This window comes from Podarcis muralis, chromosome 1 (assembly GCF_964188315.1).
Source record: "Podarcis muralis chromosome 1, rPodMur119.hap1.1, whole genome shotgun sequence".
Taxonomy (NCBI): Eukaryota; Metazoa; Chordata; class Lepidosauria; order Squamata; family Lacertidae; genus Podarcis; species Podarcis muralis.
Window position 1 is genome coordinate 105632621 of NC_135655.1, and position 20412 is coordinate 105653032.

The following is a 20412-nucleotide window of genomic DNA, read 5'->3' on the forward strand; positions in this document are numbered from 1 at the left end:
CTTTTATTTGACTTCAGTGGGACAATCCAAATAACGGCATCTTCTCCTAAACAGAAAATAAATCTGAAGCAAATGACAAAGCGATGCATTGTTAGAGCCACTGTTTTTGCTCGCACACTCAAAACGTCTATTGTGTTTAAAGCAGAATTAAAGCAATTTAATGTTGATGCACAAAATATTCCATTCATTTTTTTAATAGTGATTCTGCATGTCAGTTGCTGGGGAACTAGCAGAAGAAGAGGGCTGTTGCCCTCATGTCCTACTTATGGGATTCCCATAGGCATCTGGTTGGCTACTGTGTGGGAAAGGGTGGTAGACCGGATGGAACTTTGATCTAATTCAGCAGGATTCTTCTTGAGTGCCAGACTTGGACCAGGAAGACTTGAATTCCAAGCCCACTCTGCCTCAAAACTCATTGGGTCGCCTTGGGTCTATCAGTATCTCTCACCCAACTTATCTCACAGGGTATGAGGAAGAGGTCAATGAGGAAGAGGTCACTTGATAGATAGTAGGTATGAAGAGCGATTCTAATTTTTTCTGCATTTTAATCAGAAATTACATAATTCACACTTCTCAAACTAATAGTCAAACCAATACACAGCTTTCCTTCAAAACTTGTACTTCTCCAAATTTTGCGAAGCAGTTCTCCAATTAAAAGTCATATTTTAGTGAAAATAACATTGAAAATGTATTTTATTGGGGAATATTGCTTGAAAAATATGTGTAGCAGCCAAAAGTGCATACAATAATGTGTCTATTAGGAGTACTGAATTTAAGGCTGAAAAAAGAAGAAACTGAACTGCCAGATTCATCCATCCCTTTTGCTTTCCTCTCCCCACTTTTCAGCTGCTGTTTCTATTATGCTGAGGGATAATTCTTGTGATGTTTATAACTGATCACTAGGTGGTACTATTTGCATCCTCAGAGCATTTGCGCATAGAACAAATCCCTTTACTTCCAAACCTCCTTTACTCTTTTGTTTTAATTGCCCATGCATGGTAAAGACAGGGGAAACACTGCAGTTACCAGAAGAAACACTAGTGTTGTCCCATTTTCCAAGAAGAGAAAGAAGTCATGTTGTGAGCTCCACCTAAGTGGCCTAGAACTTCTGGCGTTACTTAAGTGACACAGGAAGAGCAGTAAAACAGCAGTTGCACATTGCAAACGTCAGAAGCTATGCAAGGAAAGCCATCTAGGGGAAAGGCAAAGGAAAGCGTATTTGCACATGAATTAAGGGAAGTAAGTGCAAACAGCCACAAACAGGCCACTTATAATTGGTGTTGGCTGCCTCTTTGGGCAAGTCATTAATCTGGGCTAACTCGAAATGCAGAGAAGTCTCCTGTCACCATGGCCCTTCAAACAAACACTTCTGTGAGACTGTGGTCTGACGCTAGCTTCTTTCTACGCTGGATCACTAAAAACCCAAAATTTGCTTAAGTAAAGATAATTGCAACAATAAATCAATTTAAAACAGACTTCCCAGGGTCAGTGTCCATGTGTATCAGAGCTCTACTATGACAGAATATGGCTTGAGTTAGACATGCTTATATGTTATTGCACATTTTGTGTCGAACACCAGCCCTCTCAACATTGAGGGGCACCAACAGTAATTTCCAGATATATTTTGTCCATCACCATTAGACTGAGTGCAACAATTTTCTCAGGCAGCAGATGATGGGAAGCAACAGTGGCAGACCTCTGAGCTTTTTCTCCTAAGCCACTTGGTCATTCCCATCTGTTGGAGATCTGAGCCCTGTGTGCCACAGCTATGTGGACTGACCCTTGTATTCAGTGTAAGCCCAGCAGCTCTGTTGGTAAGTTAGCTCTAACTGCTCCAGGGTGAACTCATTATGCAGACGCTTTAGCCTTATGCTTAACAGAAACAAATTTATAAATCCAAATTTGAACTACTGTACATGAAGAGGCAAATGCATCAAAGTGATCGTGCAAACAAGCACTGAAATCATTTTAAATTCAAACAGTAATTTTAGGATGAGCCAAGTCAGAATATTGAGCACAATTTTGCTACACTTGCAAAGACTCATAAAAATAACACTCTGTAACATGAAAACATTACAATCGGGCTCTTGAAAACATTTTTCCAGGATATGCAAGCAAGAACCAAAGATATTAATTTTAAAATATGTGTTTTAAGAAAATATAAGAAATATGTTCAAAAAAGGAATGTGTTTCTGGCTTGTCCTCAAAGCAAGTCATATGACAGCACGGTGAATTATACCGATTCTCTCCTTTCCTCCGACTCATTATCTTTTTGTTTCCTGATACATTAATATTCTGGCTGGAGATGAATATTTGTATTTCCTTTCATTTTTCGGTTTTAGTTTTCGTTCCCGTTTAAAGGTGCCAGCTTTCTGCATGCATGTTTTGCATAATGAAATTTAATACAAAACTACATTGCTTAAGACTCTTGACTTACATTATAATAGGTTGAATATTTTTCAGCAAAGCTTTTGAAATTCTACTAGCCAGTACATAGATAAATGATTGAAAGTATTACCCAAAAGGCCAGCATCCATTTCGACAGTGCTGGTGTCTTAGTAACAAGGAACGATAAAGGCAAATGCCTTTATTAATATTAATGAATTTTGTGCTGCACTATAATAAGCCTTTTCAAAAGAACTAAAAGGGATAAATACTTAACTAATGCCTTAAACATAAAACATTGGTGAACAAAATCCTTTGCAAAGCAAGAGAGGCACAAATTTGATCATCTAGATTTCACACACACACCCATCCCACTGCACCCCAGTAGTTGCACATTTAAGATACTGGAGATATGCAGACATTCTCTTTTCCAAGGGCTTCAGAAGGCAATTCTCATAACCACATAAAGGAGAGAAAGTGATACCTTTTAGTTTATGGGAGTGAAAGCTTCATTCCTATGATTCCTCTAATTATCTGATTTGAACATAGAAATAGCACCCAAAAACCATGACTGTTGTTTTCCCTAAAAACACTGATCTTTGAACAGCTTGTTGTAACATGCCTCTCAATATTAGAAGCGTAAAATTCACAGTAGTGGCAAATGTGCCTTCTGTGCTTTAAAAAAAAAATATCGAGAAGAAAGCCTAATCATGCAGGAGTGACTGCAGATCAAATAAACATCTATTTTAATTAACATTTGTAGTAATTGGGTACCAATATTTAAAAACTATAAATAAAAAAGAGGGGTAAGCATGAAAAAGACTTACATCAAAATGCATGTACTAATACAGTGAAGGGTAAAATGTGTGCTCTGGTTGTAGAAAATCTAGGTATATGTATTATATTAATTCCAAGCATATGTTGAAGGAAATATGTGCACCTCACTTTTCAAACGTCAGCCATAAAATAACATGTACAAATTCAGAGCTGGGGTCTAGATGAGAACATAGGAAGAGTCGGATGAATCAGGCCCATCTAGTTCAGCATCCAGTTCTCAGTAGCCAACAAGATGCCTATGGGAAGCTTACAAGAAGGACATGAATACAACAATACTCTGCACCCATCTACGATTCCCAGCAACTGGTATTTGGAGTGTAATGCCTCTGACAGTGGAGGTAGAACACAACCTAGCCTGGTCCTCCATGAATTTGCTTAATCCTCTATTAAAGCCATCCAAGTTGGTAGTCCAGTGGGAGCAAGTTCTATGAGAGCAATAGTCTTAATATAAGTGATTGAATTTGGCTGATTATTGGATTTGACTTTACAACACGATTGTAAACATAGCTGTGTACTAGGTAGTAAGTCGCTTTCATTTAAAGTCGTCTTAAGTTAAAGTTCATGCATTCTGCTCCTGCGGGTAGCTAGCCAATGCATGAAGGGTCTTCCAAGAAATGACCTTCTAGCCCTTTCACATGACAATGAGCTATGCCCCAGCCAGTACAGATGTATATGTGGAGGGCTCCTTCCATGAGGACACGAACACTGGCCAGTCATAAAGGCGTGCAGACTGATCGCTGATTGTGCATTAGTCAAGGGAGACTTGCCATCACATGCATTGGAACCTGGAGGAGAGGGCTAGCTGGACGCATCCAAGGAAGCCCATTCATACACTCTGTAGCCGAAGGTACAAAACACCCAAGCAGTTCCAACTAAATATGCTCAGAACCTTGATGTAAGGTCTGAAAGTTCATCCAACCAACAGATTTCATTGTGAGGTGGTACCTCTGTTTACAAACTTAATTAGTTCCGGAGGTCCGTTCTTAACCTGAAATCATTCTTAACCTGAGGTACCACTTTAGCTAATGGGGCCTCCCGCTGCCGCTGCACCGCTGCCACGCGATTTCTGTTCTCATCCTGAGGTAAAGTTCTTAACCCGAGGTAATACTTCTGGGTTAGCGGAGTCTGTAACCCAAAGTGTTTGTAACCCGAGGTGTTTGTAACCCTAGGTACCACTGTATAACTAATGCTCTGAACCATATAACCATATTTCCACATAGGGACTTGTTCAAACGTAATGCCAAACTATGGTTTGGCACTATGTGAACCTTCTTTCCCTCCTTCACGCATGATGAATCTCTCCCTCCTTTTCTTTTTAGTACAGGGATCTGAACTCAGGTGCCCATTTTAGATGTCATTATGTTTACACATTTAGAGGTTGTGTCTATGCCAACCTGTAATTCAGGATAACACCTATCTGATGAAATGGACTGCACTGTATGAAGGTTTATGTCATAATAAATTTCTTAACCCTTTGTTCCATTTGTAGGAGGGTCTTACAAGCATATCCCCAGTAATTACTTATAGCATAACCTTTGATACCGCCCTCAGGGACGTGCCACTGAACTGTATGGGAATACTCAAAGGCTACTCATGAGTAACTGGCTCCTTATTCAAAAAGGTAATGGTATAAAAATACAACAGAAAATGTATGTGTAACATAATTACTGTGCTCAAATTACACCCATTTGAAAAAGTATTTTTTTCCAAAATCGCACTATACAGTTATAGCTGATTTCAAAGTACCCACAAATAACATATTATCTGTAATACAATCTCTCTGGCACAACACCCTGGGTTCCAGCCTGGGCTCAGTCTCTGCCTTGGGATTTGTGTGGCAGAATTACTGAAGTTTATTACAAGCTTGCTTAATAGACTATTGATTACTGCAAAGAAAATAATTATATTGAACTGGAGGAAACCTGAGCCTCTCTAATTGCAAGCCGAGATGAAGGTGTTTGTGACTTTATATCACAGAAAACAATAACTGCTAATACTGTAAAAGATAAATGGTGAATTAAATAAGTAGATGTTTTTCTCCTGTACTTTGCACACACTGAGATTGGTAAACTAACAAATTATCATGTGCGTCTCAGAGGTCACGTGAACAATGAGACTGGGAGTTGAAAAGAAAGGTAAGGATGCAATTGTGTTCATGTTGGAGTATCTGGTAAATTTAGCATTTACTAGATTTTATTGAACCATGCAGAGTGAACAGCAATTGCATAAGTATTGCTGCGGGATCACAGCAATGAAGCACTGGTGTGCTAATGTTTTGCTCTTGTTCAAAGACCTAACTATACATCTGAGAACATTCTATGTAACACTGGTCTTGCCCACTGTGTTATGCAATTAATCAGCAATTAAACACAAAATTCAAATTCACCCATCACAGGCGCACTGCAGCCCTATTCAGGTGTTCAATCCAAGTGATTAAGAACAGTGTGGCACAGGGGCATGTGGTTGACCAGTTGGTCACATCCCTGCCAGCCCTCCCTCTGCCATCCATCCATTGCACCACAAGGGCTCTACATCCAGGTGTAGTCTTTGCGTGTACAGCATTAGACAGGCAACTATCTCAGTTTCCTGTTACTCCATATGGCAAATATACAGCACTTCCCCTCTTTTTTTGTAAGCTCTTCTCATTCCATTGTTCTTTTAGCATTTACTCAGTTTCCAAACATGCAAACAGGGGCGTCTTGCCCATAGAGGCTAGTGGCGCTGGGCGCCAAGTTCTGGAGGGTGCCAGGGAAGAGGGGGAGGCTGGACGCGAGACCTCCCAGCATCAGCTCGCCGCCCTCACCCGCCTCCGCCATGCCGTGCCGAAGCAGCGCCGCACCCGGAGCGTCCGTCTGCCATGGCCACTGCAGCACAAAGCAGCCAGCTGAGCCAGGAGGTGCCGTGTCCAGCCTCTGCCTCTTCCCTGCCAGAGGAGCTGCCCTCCAGCCGCTGCCTGCCTCCTCCAGCCCCACCGGCAGCCCCTCCCTCCCTAAAAAACTCTGGGAAATGGGGGGGGGCGCCGTCGGGAGTTTTGCACCACGGCGCCGGATATGCTTAAAACGGCCCTGCATGCAAAAGCCCTGAAATAATCTTTCAGGAGAACATTGACCCAAGCAAACCACATTGTAAAAAAGGAATTGGTAAGGCATATTCACCACAGGTGTTGATTGTGGAGCTAAGTGAGGCAGCTCCAGAGGAAAGGCTACCTTTGGAAACTGCTGAAACAACAGAAGAGGATGAAGATGCTGGAGATGACGTCGCTGTGGTAGAGGAAGCTGATGCTGCTGTTGATGTTAACCGCTCTCCAGACTCCATATCTATAATAAAAAGGACACATTATTATTTAATTTCTTCTTCTTTTCTCCTTTGGCGATCACTCGTAGCTGAGTAAGATTGTCTTCCATGAACACAGTGTGACTGCGTAGGCCAATTCTGGATATTTAATTTACATACCACTTGATACTGAAATAATCTCCTGAGCAGTTTACAAAGTATAAAAACTTGTTACACAGAATAGGGATGGGAGAAAACTAAACCCACTTAATGTTTAAAGACAAACTGAGGTAATTCACACATTCTGAAAGCATATGAGAACGAAAACACAGCCATCCTTCGAAATCACACATCTCTGAATTTTGTGGTGCAGTTCTCTGGCCAAGTAATATGCAGAAGAAAACATATACTGTAGTAAAGTTTGCATAAAAATGCATATATTAGATTAAGGAACGTACAAAAATTAGGCAAAAATTCCACTAAAAATGTGCATATTAGGACATATTTGCATTAAAATCCTAATGAATTTTCATGAGGAATTTTTTAAAAAAGAAAATGCAAACGGATGTCAAAATGTGGTCTTTGGAAAAAAAAAAAAAGACAAACCAAGATAAAACTGAAACTGACAAATCTGCCTATCCTTAACACAGATTCTATTTCACCTCATAATAAGTCTGCAAATGAACAAAAGTGCTGTCTGTAAGAGACATGTTCATAAATTAAAAGCACTGCACATGTAATAGGCTACTGCAAATGCAAGACTGGCACTTGAGGTTGGCACTGCTGGGCACTTGATAACGTCCACATTCTAGCAGGGGCTCCATTGATGAACCCTAGAGGTTCCTAGCCCTGCTGCTGCTGCTGCTGCTGCTGCTGCCGCCGCCTATTTACCTAGCCTCTCTGTGACAGCAGAGAGAAGGGGCAGCAGACTCCACTTGCCTCATCTTTCTGGGTGGCAATGCAGGCTGAGCAAATAAGGGTGACAGTGGTGAGTTTGGGCACTGAGAGTAACATGCTCAAGGGCCCTTTAAAGCCTACAACCGACACTGTGAAGATGTGAAAATGATGGAAATTATCCGTTTTCTAGAAGTCCCAGTTGTAAGTATGGATCTGGTTACTTATCATTACAGTCATACCTTGGAAGTCGAACGGAATCTGTTCCGGAAATCCATTCAACTTCCAAAACGTTCAGGAAACCAAAGTGTGGCTTCTGATTGGCTGCAGGAAGCTCCTGCAGCCAATTGGAAGCCCTGGAAGTCCCGTCGGACGTTTGGGTTCCAAAGAACGTTCGCAAACCAGAACACTCACTTCCAGATTTACAGCATTTGGGAGCCAAAACGTCCGAGTACCAAGGCGTTCAGGATCCAAGGTATGACTGTATTTTAAATCTATAAATAAGGCCTATCAGGAAAAAGAGGATAAATTCTCTTGTATTTGATGACAGGTTGCAACATCTTATTTTTATTATAGTTTCCTCTATGATTATGAACATTGGCTTGTTTCGCTATGCTGCCTGTGACCTTGAATAAATCTTGTGGGGGTTTTGAAGAGAGTCCATAATCTCAAAGAAATCGGTCTCAACTAGCCCCCTATTTCTGTGACGACAGATTAAAAAGCAAAAATTTCATACAATTATACTGGTATTATTCAGACATGGCACACTCCATTCAAAAATGGTTTATACTTCACTGACAGGGTCCATTTGACACAAACAGGTTAACAGAATTCATTTCTACATGTGACTTGTTTACAAAGGTGAATGTGGGATCTCCCCACATATTACAATGGATCGTGGCACTATTGTTTGTACTACAATCTGCTACCAGGGGACGGGGAAGACTCAACAACCCTTGCAAGATCAGGGGCTCTCAAATGCCTCTCTAATTCTGGGATAAGTGATCCTATAAACAGCAATAAGATTGCTATGCGTGCTGGAGGAAGCCCACATTTATAAAGAGAAACAAAAGGACTTGAACATACTTAAAGATGCATATTTCCTATGCAAATTATTATTTCGCTGCAGAGGGGGGAAAGCTAATGTTATACAAATGTGCTTGAGAAAAACCATGCATTTATAGTATCAGCAGTGCTCAACATTTTAAAGTTTCTACTAAAGACATATCTGCAGAAATCACTGGAGTGCCGCTTTGATGGATTTATTTACAATACTTAGAACGTAGGCCTGTGATTCTGCTGAATATATTAGCACTTCCTTTCTGTTTAATAAAATAAGAATGCTTCAGAAATTGTGCCGCCACTTTTCCTGTTCCATGTTGGCAACTTGCTAATTATTCAATCGTCTAAAAATATTCTGTATGAAATTATATAGTCGACTGACCTTTGATATACACAGTAGCCCACTTCACACATTATGATTAAGTAAACAGACTGGTGGGGAGGGGGAGTGTGTGCTTATTCAACTCTCACCACCGCCGTTACCATTGTCTTACTTATGGATCCACATGTGCTTTAGAACTATGGAAAACCATGGAAAGCCTCCATGACAGATCTAACACATTCGTGCTCACTACCACTCTTAGATGTTTACTTAATTCATCATCATAATGCCTGAAGATTTTGTCGGATGGACTGAACTGAAGCACAGGTGGCAACGAGTAAAACCCATCACCAGAAAAATACCAAAAGATCACAGAAATATATACACATAAATAACCTGGAAGGAATATTACTTCAGTCATATGTTCCTTTTTTAGGGGAAAGAGAAATTAAAAATAATAGAGTGTTTTAACTGTGAAAAGAATTCTGGTTACATTCAGCTCAATGGAGCGAGCCAGCAGTAAATCATATGAAGTAAGTGGGGTTAACTCTTTATTACAAAAAATAGGATCTGCACAAGAGTTTCAAGCCTAATGAGCACAGGTAAAGGGTAAAGGCAAAGGACCCTTGGACGGTTATGTCCAGTCAAAGGCGACTGGACATATGGGATGTGGCGCTCATCTCGCTTTCAGGCCGAGGGAGCTGCCGTTTAACCACAGACAGCTTTCTGGGTCGTGTGGCCAGCATGACTAAACCGCTACTGGCACACGGAGGACCCTGACGAGTGCCAGAGCGCACAGAAATACTGTTTACCTTCCCACCGCAGCAGTACCTATTTATCTACTTGCACTGGCATGCTTCCAAACTGCTATGTTGGCAGGAGCTGGGACAGAGCAACGGGAGCTCACCCTGTCACGGGGATTCAAACCGCCAACCTTCCGATCAGCAAGCCCAAGGGGCTCAGTAGGTCTTGCTCCCATGAAGCAGCTGCCTAAATCCCCTCCTCTTCAGGGTTTCCCCCAGGCAATCTGAGACTGCGCCTGCATGAAGCTAACTTCTCTTCCGGTCTCTTCATGCCTCTCCTGGTTCTGGGAGACTGGGGCGAGGGGAGCTTGTCACAGCAGGAGGGGGGGCTCCCGTGCTTCTTCACCACCCTGCCTCCACTCTGCCTTTTGAATCCTCTCTGATTCTACCTCTGATTCTGGACTTCTCTCTTCCCCAGACTCCCCCCGCTCACTAAGCCCTGTTACTTCTTCAGCACCTCCCTCCAGTCTTCTCCCTCTGACCACTCATTGTTGTCCCTGGCTCTGGTTCTGAGCCTTCTTCTTTTGGGGCTTCTTCCTCCCACCATTCCTCTGTGTCCAACCTGTCCATGACCATGTCTCTGCTTCAGTTAAAAGTAAGTTTACATGATATAAGTCTCGCGGGAAGTACTCGGACTTAAGGCTATCCTGCTATATCCACTTCCTTGGAAGGAATCTCTACTGAATAACCAACCATGTAAAGGATTTCAGTCTTAGTTACTCATGAATAATTTGTCCCATTGGTTTCAGTGGACCTGAGCCATGACTACGTTTAGCTGGCTTGGTGGCCAATTTCTTTAGCATTATTGAATGAACACATTGACATTATCATGGACTAATATTAATTAAATATAGAAACCCCAACCCAAAGCCACAAGCATGGTGGGATGTGCATGTGGTAAAAGGATGTGCTAGGTACTAAAAGAAACATTTATCCCATTATCCCAGTTGATATTTATTCCTTTCCAACACTCTTATCAGTGCACATCAGCATAACCATAGTGCTGCAACCTAGACAATAAAACCACTTGCAATATTTTCACCCAATATAATTTGTGACATGATATTTTATAAAATGTCTCAAAAATGCAAGAAGTTTAGAATATTATGAGCAACTGTAGTATTAATATTTTAGTATGTAACAGATTTGGCAGAAATTACTTTTTCCTTTTTCTCAGAGCGGAAATGGGAGATAATGGGATGGACACTGGGAAATGTTAAGGCTAGCATTTATATAGAGGAGAAGAAATCAACAGAGAAAAAACATCCTGTTCTTTATATAGTTGAATTATAAATGCAGTTGTTTATTTTTTTAAAAAAATACCCCTGCTAATTTTCAGAGAAACTAAAGGCAGTTTACAATCCAAAACAGAAAAACAATAATAAAATATATAAAACCATCCCCATTAAAATCACAAATATTGACATCAAATCCACGGCTGCAAAACAAAATCCAAAACAGCCATCAAAACTAAGACATCAAAGGAAACATGTCAAAGTAAATGTTGATCAATGTAACTATAATACTGACATGACACTGAGGCTTTATCCAAGTGTGTTCCGAGAGACATCAGAATTTTGTTTTTAACTTAAGACTAAACCTTAATTGTACCCAGTTAGTTCATTACTCTAAACTGTAGCAGATGGCTGACATTGTAAGAGATAATCCCTGAAAGAGTCATTAGTGAGGATCAGCAATAATTAGACTGCAACCCCAAAGGTTCACGAGAATGAATAAAAAAAAGTATCAATATATGGATGGGCTCTCTGTATGAAAAGCAACAAGTGCTTATTACATTTTTGTTCTTCTGCCAATGCCAATGGCACTGGCACGTAGGCCTGCATACAATTAAATAACCTTGTTAAAGCTAAAACACGCTTTACATAATATAAGGACTTCCCTTCCTCTCCCTCTTTCCATCATCTTTGCTCTGGCATGGATGGAAGTTTCTCTTCAGCTCACTTAGTGATGGGGGAAGTGTTTTCAAGGCACACGGGACCCCAGCTGAACTAAAAAGAATGAACTGTGTGCAGCTTTCAAAACAGCTACCCAAAGTATTCTAACTGCCGTATGAATATTTCAAAGGCTAACTGAAACACACTCAAGCAAACCAATAAATAAATGATGTATTTCATAAAACCAGCATTCCAATCAAATTAAAAACTGCATATTCTAGAGCAAGATGACTGCATTACGTTCCAACATCACCATTTTTGCTTTCTCATGTCAAGCATACTAGAAAGTGTTGGCTTACTCTGTATTGTGAAGTGCATCTCACAGAACTGGCTTCATCCATATTTCTATCATGTATATATGTATGTAGTTTTAATTTCCTCAGTGTATGAATTTTTATTTTTTTTAATTGTTTTAATTGTTTCGAAAAACAATTCTGTTTTTAGCGGCTCCTATTTTTATCTGTAAGCCGCCTTGAGTGTCATCAGGAAAATAGGTGAAGTATAAATAAAGAAGAAGAAGAAGAAGAAGAAGAAGAAGAAGAAGAAGAAGAAGAAGAATGATTTTCTAATTACTCCCTGTATTACAGGTTCTTGGCTGGAATATGTTGGCCACTGGAGAGAACTGGTCCCATTTATCTACATTGACAAATGGTCTGCAACTTAAGTTAGCATATTCTCCCTCTGTATGTGCTTAGAGTAATTGAAGTGATCAATATGAATATGTGCCCAAAATTGCTTTGTAACCTTTGCATATGGTCCTCAAAAGGTTTTCCACACCCACATACACATACAGTACACCTTTCTCAAATGGTATCACATCTCCTGAAACGTTTTTGGGTGACTGAAGGTATGAGATTGCGATAAACATATCGTAAGATGGTTCAGATTCACAGACTTGTCTTATACTCCAGTTTGTGTGGAGACTGAGTAATCATAGCTATGTCTTCCAGCAGCCTCTATATTCTTTTCCATATCACAAAAGGTATCTGAGAAAGATTTACAATTTAGTTTTAAAAGGTGCCTTTTAAATAATGAATCCTAATTTATCACCATTTCCAATTGCTTGTTACCATATATGTTGCCGCATCAGGTTTTTGTTTTGTCTGCCTCATACTCCTCTCCCCGCCTGCCCCGCTCATATTCCAGGCAAGCACATTCAGCAGTGCCAAAATTAGGAACCGGTCCTTCCGCTCTGTAAGATTTTACTAAAGGTAGTTACACAAAGATGGGTTGGATCAAGCATTAGCAGTACTTTTATATCATGCCCGTGTCCATGATTGTGAATCGTGATGCAACAATGAATATTTTTCAGCACTAGAAGAATTGGGGTGGGAGAGGCAGGATGATTAGAAAGGCGAAACCTCTGGAGAAATATGAGCTAAATGTCACAACACATCTCTACCCTTGCACAATAGACCCTGACTCTCAGGCTCATGCTGCTGTCTTCTGAGAACAAGAATTACAGGTAATTAATTTTATTCCTTGACACAGTGTCTTCATAATTGGCATAATGGGAAATGAAGTACATAAAATCTACAGGAAAATGTTTAATGAAGTTTTACTAAAACAGATATTTCAAGTTTGCCAAAGAATTGTGGAGGATAGTTACTCTCACAAATGTAGGGCTGCTATGCTGCTCTGACATTTGTTGATAGACGATTCTACAGCAGTTGTTGGCATTTAAAGCCCCCAAATTCATGACATAATGGGTGATAAGGTCCAGAACAGGCTTCCTCAACCTTGGCCCTTCCAGATGTTTTTGGCCTGCAACTCCCATGATCCCTAGCTAGCAGGACCAGTGGTTAGGGATGATGGAAATTGTAGTCTCAAAACACCTGGAGGGCCAAGGCTGAGGAAGCCTGGTCCAGAACCTCATCACCCTTTCCATACATGTGAGCAAGGAACATGGAGCATCTTGTAGTACCCAGGGTTTGCTGAGATAAGATAAGATGCTATATCCCCCCTATTTTTTCAGTAGACACTGTTGCTCTCATATGGCAGAAAAATCTCCCTCTGCCAACTGGGCTGCAATTCCTAACCCACATGCAAACTGACAACACACACTATTATTTTGTGAATCCGTGGTGAATTGGGGTGTGATCCCTGAGCCCTGAACCCAACAGGATCCAATGGTGAAGAGGGCTGAAGCGATCCAGAGTTACAAAATTTTACAAAATGTTATTTGCAGCCTTAGGACTAACTTAAATACTATGGGTGGTATTCAACTAAGTTTTACTCAAGTAAACTTATTAAAATATGATGGATCGAACTTAATCATGTTCGGTAATCTACTGGGTCTACTCAGAGTAAAACTTAGCTGAATGCCAACCTGTCAATTTTGATGCATCTACTCGAACTACATCTGGAGCTAACACTTAAAGTTTTGGATGTGAACTAATGCACACTTACTTGGAAGCAAGTCCAGTTGAGTGGAGTGAGACTCACTTCAACGGAAACATGCATACGATCAAGCAGTACAACTGCTTACTTATAAAGCACTGTATTGACAGTCATTAAAATCTGCATCAGTTGCCAAGGCAACCACTTAAATGTCAAGAAGAAGAGGTGTAGAATTATAATCCTCTGCTGGCATCCTGGACTCTTAGCATACTGCCCCTCCTCGTTTCCACCAGCGCCACACAGTGGAGCAAGAAAAAGTGCTAACACAACACTGCCCAATAGCTATGGCTAATGTTACATTATCACTGGCACAAGACCATGACAATATAGATGCCGTACATTGAAGTCTGCCAGCAATACAGGTGGTGGTGTTGTTGTTTTGTTGTTGTTCTTTCAATGTTTTAGTTCCATTACATACAATGGGTCTGGAAACTCATTGTATGTAACAGAACAGACCCCACAGAACTAAAATATTGAAAGAATGAAAGAAAACCTGTATTGTAGGCAGACTTCAATACATGTATTGTTGTCTGAAATGTTTTTAGCTCTCACCAGTGTCACAGCACTGCAACCGAAGCTTGAATCCAATTAGCAAATATAACAAGTAAGCTACTTGAGAATAACAAATCGGGAATGATATTTTTGTAAAGCCTAATTCCAACCTAATCTATTGTTGAGCTATCCCAAAATACAAATATAAAAATACCAAGTTAATGACTGCAATTTTCCAATTGCTCGCTCTGAAACAGTCCCACGGAAAAGCAGGGAGATTTTAGCTCCACTTATAATTGTGTAGAATTGTTTTGTTGCTCAAGATTTTGATTGAAATATATATTGTACCCCAGCATGGTAGACCTTCCTGCTACTAACAAATTATACACAAGAGAATCTATCAACCCTCTCCAACCTGCTGTTCTCCCAGCTGTTTTGGACTATAACTCCCATCATACTGGCTGGAGCAAAATGGGAGTTGTAGTTTGGAAGACACCATCATAGGGAAGACCATATATCATTACAATCTCTCTCTCTCTCTCCGGCGTTCTACTTCACCACATTGTTTCTCAAGATGCCTTCTTGTATATACAACAGGGAAAAAAGATGGCAAAAATAACTACAGCCATCTGACAATAAATAAATAAACAAATAAAGTTGGCATAATTAAGTACTAACCAAGTCAAGATAACACTTCAGTTTCTATACATCTAAGAAAGTATATGCACAGTTAAAATTAGATTATCAGCTGTTCTTTTGTGATAACTGATGATGGGAAGTTGTTTTACTACTGTACCTTCAAACATAAAATATTATTCCATATGTCTTGAGTCCTTACAGTGCATGTCAGAGATAAGCCACAGTTACAATAATTTAGGAACAGAATTGGGGGGAAGGGAGGAAAGGACAGAGTCTTCTTGATAAAAAAAAAGATGTGATGGCATGATAAAGGCAGCACAATTTTAAATTCTTTCACACTGTTATAAAATTTCTAGAAGAATGAACATGAGGCTTATCCAGTCTCCAATGTCTACCCTGGAAAACGAGGAATGGTGATTTTAAGTGTTTGCACTCAAAGTGGTATTGTTGGTGCAATATCAATATAAGGCCATACTACCAGAACCTAAAGCCAAAGATTTGTTCAAGTACTTGGCTATATACACCACTTCTCACCGGCTACTTCCCAGATTTTTGGACTGCTTTTGAACTTCTTCTCATCCCCTTGGACCACATAATCTCCCAACCACAGCTTCCTGAGGAATGTGTGGAAAATGTGGGGGAAAGCATTTTATTCAATACTAGGAGGCACTGATGATGTCTACAGCAATTTTCAATGAACATTTACCTTTTTCCTCACATGCAGGCCCAAACTTAATGTTCATCCGGTAGTAAGCTCCACTTACTTCTGAGTCCAGAAGTAATACTTTGAAAAATGTATTTTGAAAAGTAAAACTATTTTCTCTCTTTTACATTTGTGGTGGCTTCTGTTTCAGCAGTCAGAAACACTTCAGGCAAAAGGGATGTGAGAAATCTCACTGAGGATTCTGCAGTCTGTTCAGATAAATATCTGGTATATCCAGAGGACATGAGGAAGGAGTGGGGGAGGGATTAAATGTAGTTTTGAAACATTTAAAGGGTAAATAGCTTAGCCTGTTCTAGTAGTACCAACAAGTACCTATCCTAGCTCCAGGAAGGTTTCAAGGACTTGCAGCGCTGAAAAGGGATCAATCAAGGTCTAAGCTGACAGCTAATTTTGTCTTTTCCCCTTGACATCACTGTATATGGGAGAATCCAAAAGGTGTTGTCATGCAGGAGTTAAGGTAGAAGAGAGTATTTCAAAGGCTTGCCTAAACTGCACAAATACAGAACTTTGTAAAATACATTACAATAAAACTCCTCCCTTGCCTGGAAGACACAGACATTCTTTTCTATGGAGTTGCTTCTCTAAAGAAACCCAATGTACAATATAAACGATCCTTAGTGAAAAAGAAAATTCTAGGAAATATGAAACGTGATTTGGATTTCAATCCTTTGCTTTGTTACCCGGGAGTAAGTCCTGCTGAATGCAGTAGGCTTTACTTCTGGTGTAAACATGCATATAGTATTCTGCTGTCGAGCTTTTAGCACTTAACAATTGAGAAAGAGACTTCTGAGAAGTCAAATTCAGTATGTTATCTTCAAACTTTGAATTACTATCAATGTGGGCAAGGATCAGAAAAGCACCTCACTTCCTTCTAGACTAGCAAGACCTGTAATACTTCCAATAGAAATCAGGGACTTGGGAAGCCTGACTACAGATCCTTGAGGTAGGGCAGCAAGTCAACAGAGCTAAACATGTTCACTCAAGTCCCACAGTGTTTAATGAAATGTATTCCCATGTAATTGTGCGCAGGACTGCAGTCCTAGTCTGCTCCTGAAGCTGCAATGCCATGGTCCCAGCTGTAGTTCTTCTCGGTAGCACATGATGCAATTAGATTATGGCTCAACATGGGCAGAGTCATGCTGAGTAATGCTTGCAGAGAAAGAGGCATAAGGTGAGGCAAGGGCAGCTTCACAAACTAACTTTATGCTCCCAGGTTGCTCTGTTTTTTTATCGCCAATTGCATGCAGGCTAAAGTGGAGAAAGGTGAGCTGAAAATACAGGTGTGCATTCAGCTCAATATCCTCATTCTGAAAAAATATGAGTGGAACCATATGATCAAAGATAATGACCATTTTCTCTTCTTCAGGGAAGCTGCTGAAATAAAGCACAGACCTCTTTAAAGGTAACCACTTAGAATGGCCATAACAGTTTGTATCCACATCCAGAGTTAGGGAGGATCATCACACAGGGGACCTGCTGATTGTCACCAGGCAAATGGTACCGAACTGTGTTCATGCCACACAGAGCTACCACAGTGCCGACTGTGACATGGATCACTCCCTGGTGGCAAGCACGATTCTTTTCCAGCCAAGGAGGATCCATCGCACAAAGCTAGCTGAAAGTGCGGCCTTGAATCAACACAGCCAGAACAGTCATAACTGAACTCTGTGAACACTTCTCTGATTCTGTCGAACAAGCTCTACTGAACTGCTCCAGAGAGAGCATCAAAGCAAGGTGGAGCTACATCAAAGAGGCAAAGTACAACAAAGCTACGTCCTCTTTTGACGAAAGAGAGCAGCAGAAATGACCACTGGGAGGAGAGAGAAGAAACACTATGGTGCACCTGTAGCAGCAAAACCAGGTGCTTTCATCTGCCCCACCTGCAATAAAACATGTCCCTCCTGTATCGATCTCTACAGCCACAGCAGGCACTGTAACTCTCCCAACTGTTTGACTTTGCCCCCAGAAGGTGCACTCTTCCACCATCTCCCAGGACAGATGCCAACAAACAATGGCAATGCCTTATGAAGAAAAGTAGCTTCTAACTATCTCATATGAGCTAATTTACTTTATTATCAAAACATTTCTGTTGCACAAAGCAATACCCAAAGCAGCTTTCAATCAACAACCTTTTTTAAAATTAAAATATTTTTTTGCAACCAATGGTGGATTTGCTTTAACACAGCAATTAGGGATCTGTGGCTTTCCAGAGGGTGCTGGGCTCCACTTCCCATTAGCCTCTGCCAGCACGGACACAACTGTCAGGGATGATGGGAGTTCGAGTCCAGATTCTGCTTACACAAGTTTCACCAATTCCCCCTCCACCTACTGCAGCCTTCTGTCCCATGCCAGACTAGAGGGTGCAATCACCCCCCAGAAACAACTGGAGGCAGGGCTAAAATGAGAATGGGTGCCCTGCCTTGCATGTGCTGGTCATTTCCGCTAAACCAAATCACCCAAGATTTATGAAAACAATTGGCAGCAACAAGGGAGGCGGTTAGGGAGAATCAGCAAGGCCCATAGGCTCACTTGAACAAGACTTTTTTCATGGCAACATGATGTCATCAGGGAAGGGACCAAGCAGGTGTCCTGAGAAACGGTGTACCCACCCACGAAACTTGCAGGTTTTATTAATGTTGTTTATTTTTTTAAGTAAGAAATGCAAGGATTAAAAAAAAGGAGGAAGAGGGAAAACACAGGAAAACAAACATTGTTCTAGCTGTGTGAATAATTCGGTGTTCCTTCCTACCGCTGCAAAGTCCTTACCATTTAACTGCAGTCTATGAGACACACAATTTACATCTACTAACGTGGATATAATTGTAAACAATCAAGATGTAGGAAGTGCAGCTGAAGCTCTCTGTATGGATACTAGGAGATGCAGGCATACATAACCTATACTAAACCACTGCACCGGCTGTGATTATACTCCTAGGACCAATTCAGTAAGCTACTGTTAACCTTTAAAGCTCTCCACAGCCTGGGCCCTGCATATCTCAACAACCCTTAATAACAGCTCCCACTCATACTTCTGATATGTAATCAGACCTTGATTCCCGTTTCTCCTTTGCGTGAAGTGGGAACCAAGGAAGCTAGAAGCAGGGCCTGAACATTAGCTGCCAGAACGCTACAGAATGATTTCCTCCTAGGGTGCCCACTTATACGCTGCCAAAAAAAGAGAGGACAAAAGAGAACACAGATTGGCGTAAAATCTGCATGTGCTATTTTAGATGCATAGGTGTGAATTTAAAAATAATTCCTATAATTTAGATAGAAATACAAGACACCTCTCCATAGCGGAGAAGACTGCAACCAGGGAATCTGTGCACCTGCGCAAGTGCCAAGAGTCAATAGGCAATTTCACAGCCCCAGGCTCTCTCTCTCCATCAGGTTCTTTGGATCAGACAGTGGGCTCCTTCAAGCAGAGTACTGTCACACACACACCCCCAGCATGTATGGGACAGAAAAGAGTGATTTCAATTATTTTTAAAAAACACTGCTTGACATTTCAGTGGGAGGTTTGCACTCCAAAAGCCGTCTCTACTGCGGGCAGCATATGATGTGATGCACGGGGATGTGGTGCATGTGAAAAATCACGCTCTCGTGCACATATGGAAGTGCTTTCTACAGTCTTTGAATCTCAGCTTCAAAAACCTATTTGCTTCCGTGGAATATTTTAGCACCTACTCATGTAATTAGAGGAGTTACACATGCATTTACTCCGTCCATTTGAAAACCAATGGAACTTTACAAAACTTAAGTTTGACTTAATTGGTTCCTGTGCTAAGAGAGTCAACTTAAGGTAAAGGTAAAGGTACCCCTGCCCGTACGGGCCAGTCTTGACAGACTCTAGGGTTGTGCGCCCATCTCACTCAAGAGGCCGAGGGCCAGCGCTGTCCGGAGACACTTCCGGGTCACGTGGCCAGCGTGACAAAGCTGTATCTGGCGAGCCAGCGCAGCACACGGAACGCCGTTTACCTTCCCGCCAGTAAGCGGTCCCTATTTATCTACTTGCACCCGGGGGTGCTTTCGAACTGCTAGGTTGGCAGGCGCTGGGACCGAGCAACGGGAGTGCACCCCGCCACGGGGATTCGAACCGCCGACCTTTCGATCGGCAAGCCCTAGGCGCTGAGGCTTTTACCCACAGCGCCACCCGCGTCCCCTGCTTTGAGTGGGCACTGCTTGCTTCTCCTGCGAGCCTCAAGCTCTCAAGGAACTGGACCCAATAAGAGAGTCAACTTATTCGGTGCCAAAGGTGCATTGTAACTGTAGCTGGGCTGAGGTTATCTGTATTCCCTTTTCCTTTGTGTGGTGGGATGATGAGCTGCTTGTGCGTAAAATGCAAGTCCCTCAGAGTTTGATCAGGTTTTCAAACCTCTGCCTGTGACGGAGCCCCTCCGGCATGGCTGCGTCAATCGCTAGTAGAATCCGAAAGTGGTTGCTTTCGGAAACGTTTCCAACATAAAAGCTCTTTCACGGAAACACGTCTTCTGGACTCTCTGCGTGACAGTTTCCGGCGAGGCGTGGGTGTCCCTATAGGAGGTCCTGAGACCTCTCCACTGTTTTCGCTGGAAACGTCTCTGAGCCACCCCTCCGACTCACTTTCCCTGGAAGTTCCTGCTCGCC

The 20412-nt window shown here is 41.5% G+C and overlaps 1 protein-coding gene across 22 annotated transcripts in view; it reads right to left on the reverse strand.

Moving 5' to 3' along the window:
- Nucleotides 1-20412, reverse strand: part of BAZ2B (bromodomain adjacent to zinc finger domain 2B) — a 190491-nt gene that overhangs the window by 75095 nt on the left and 94984 nt on the right. For 19 of the 22 annotated variants that reach the window (XM_077936471.1, XM_077936486.1, XM_028746687.2 and 16 more), the window contains one exon: nt 6378-6539. In XM_077936471.1, coding sequence (XP_077792597.1) covers nt 6378-6537 — 160 coding nt within the window. In that variant the 5' untranslated portion in view covers nt 6538-6539. The remainder of the gene's footprint in view (nt 1-6377; nt 6540-20412) is intronic. The other 3 variants (XM_077936459.1, XM_077936461.1, XM_077936464.1) reach the window with 1 other exon arrangement.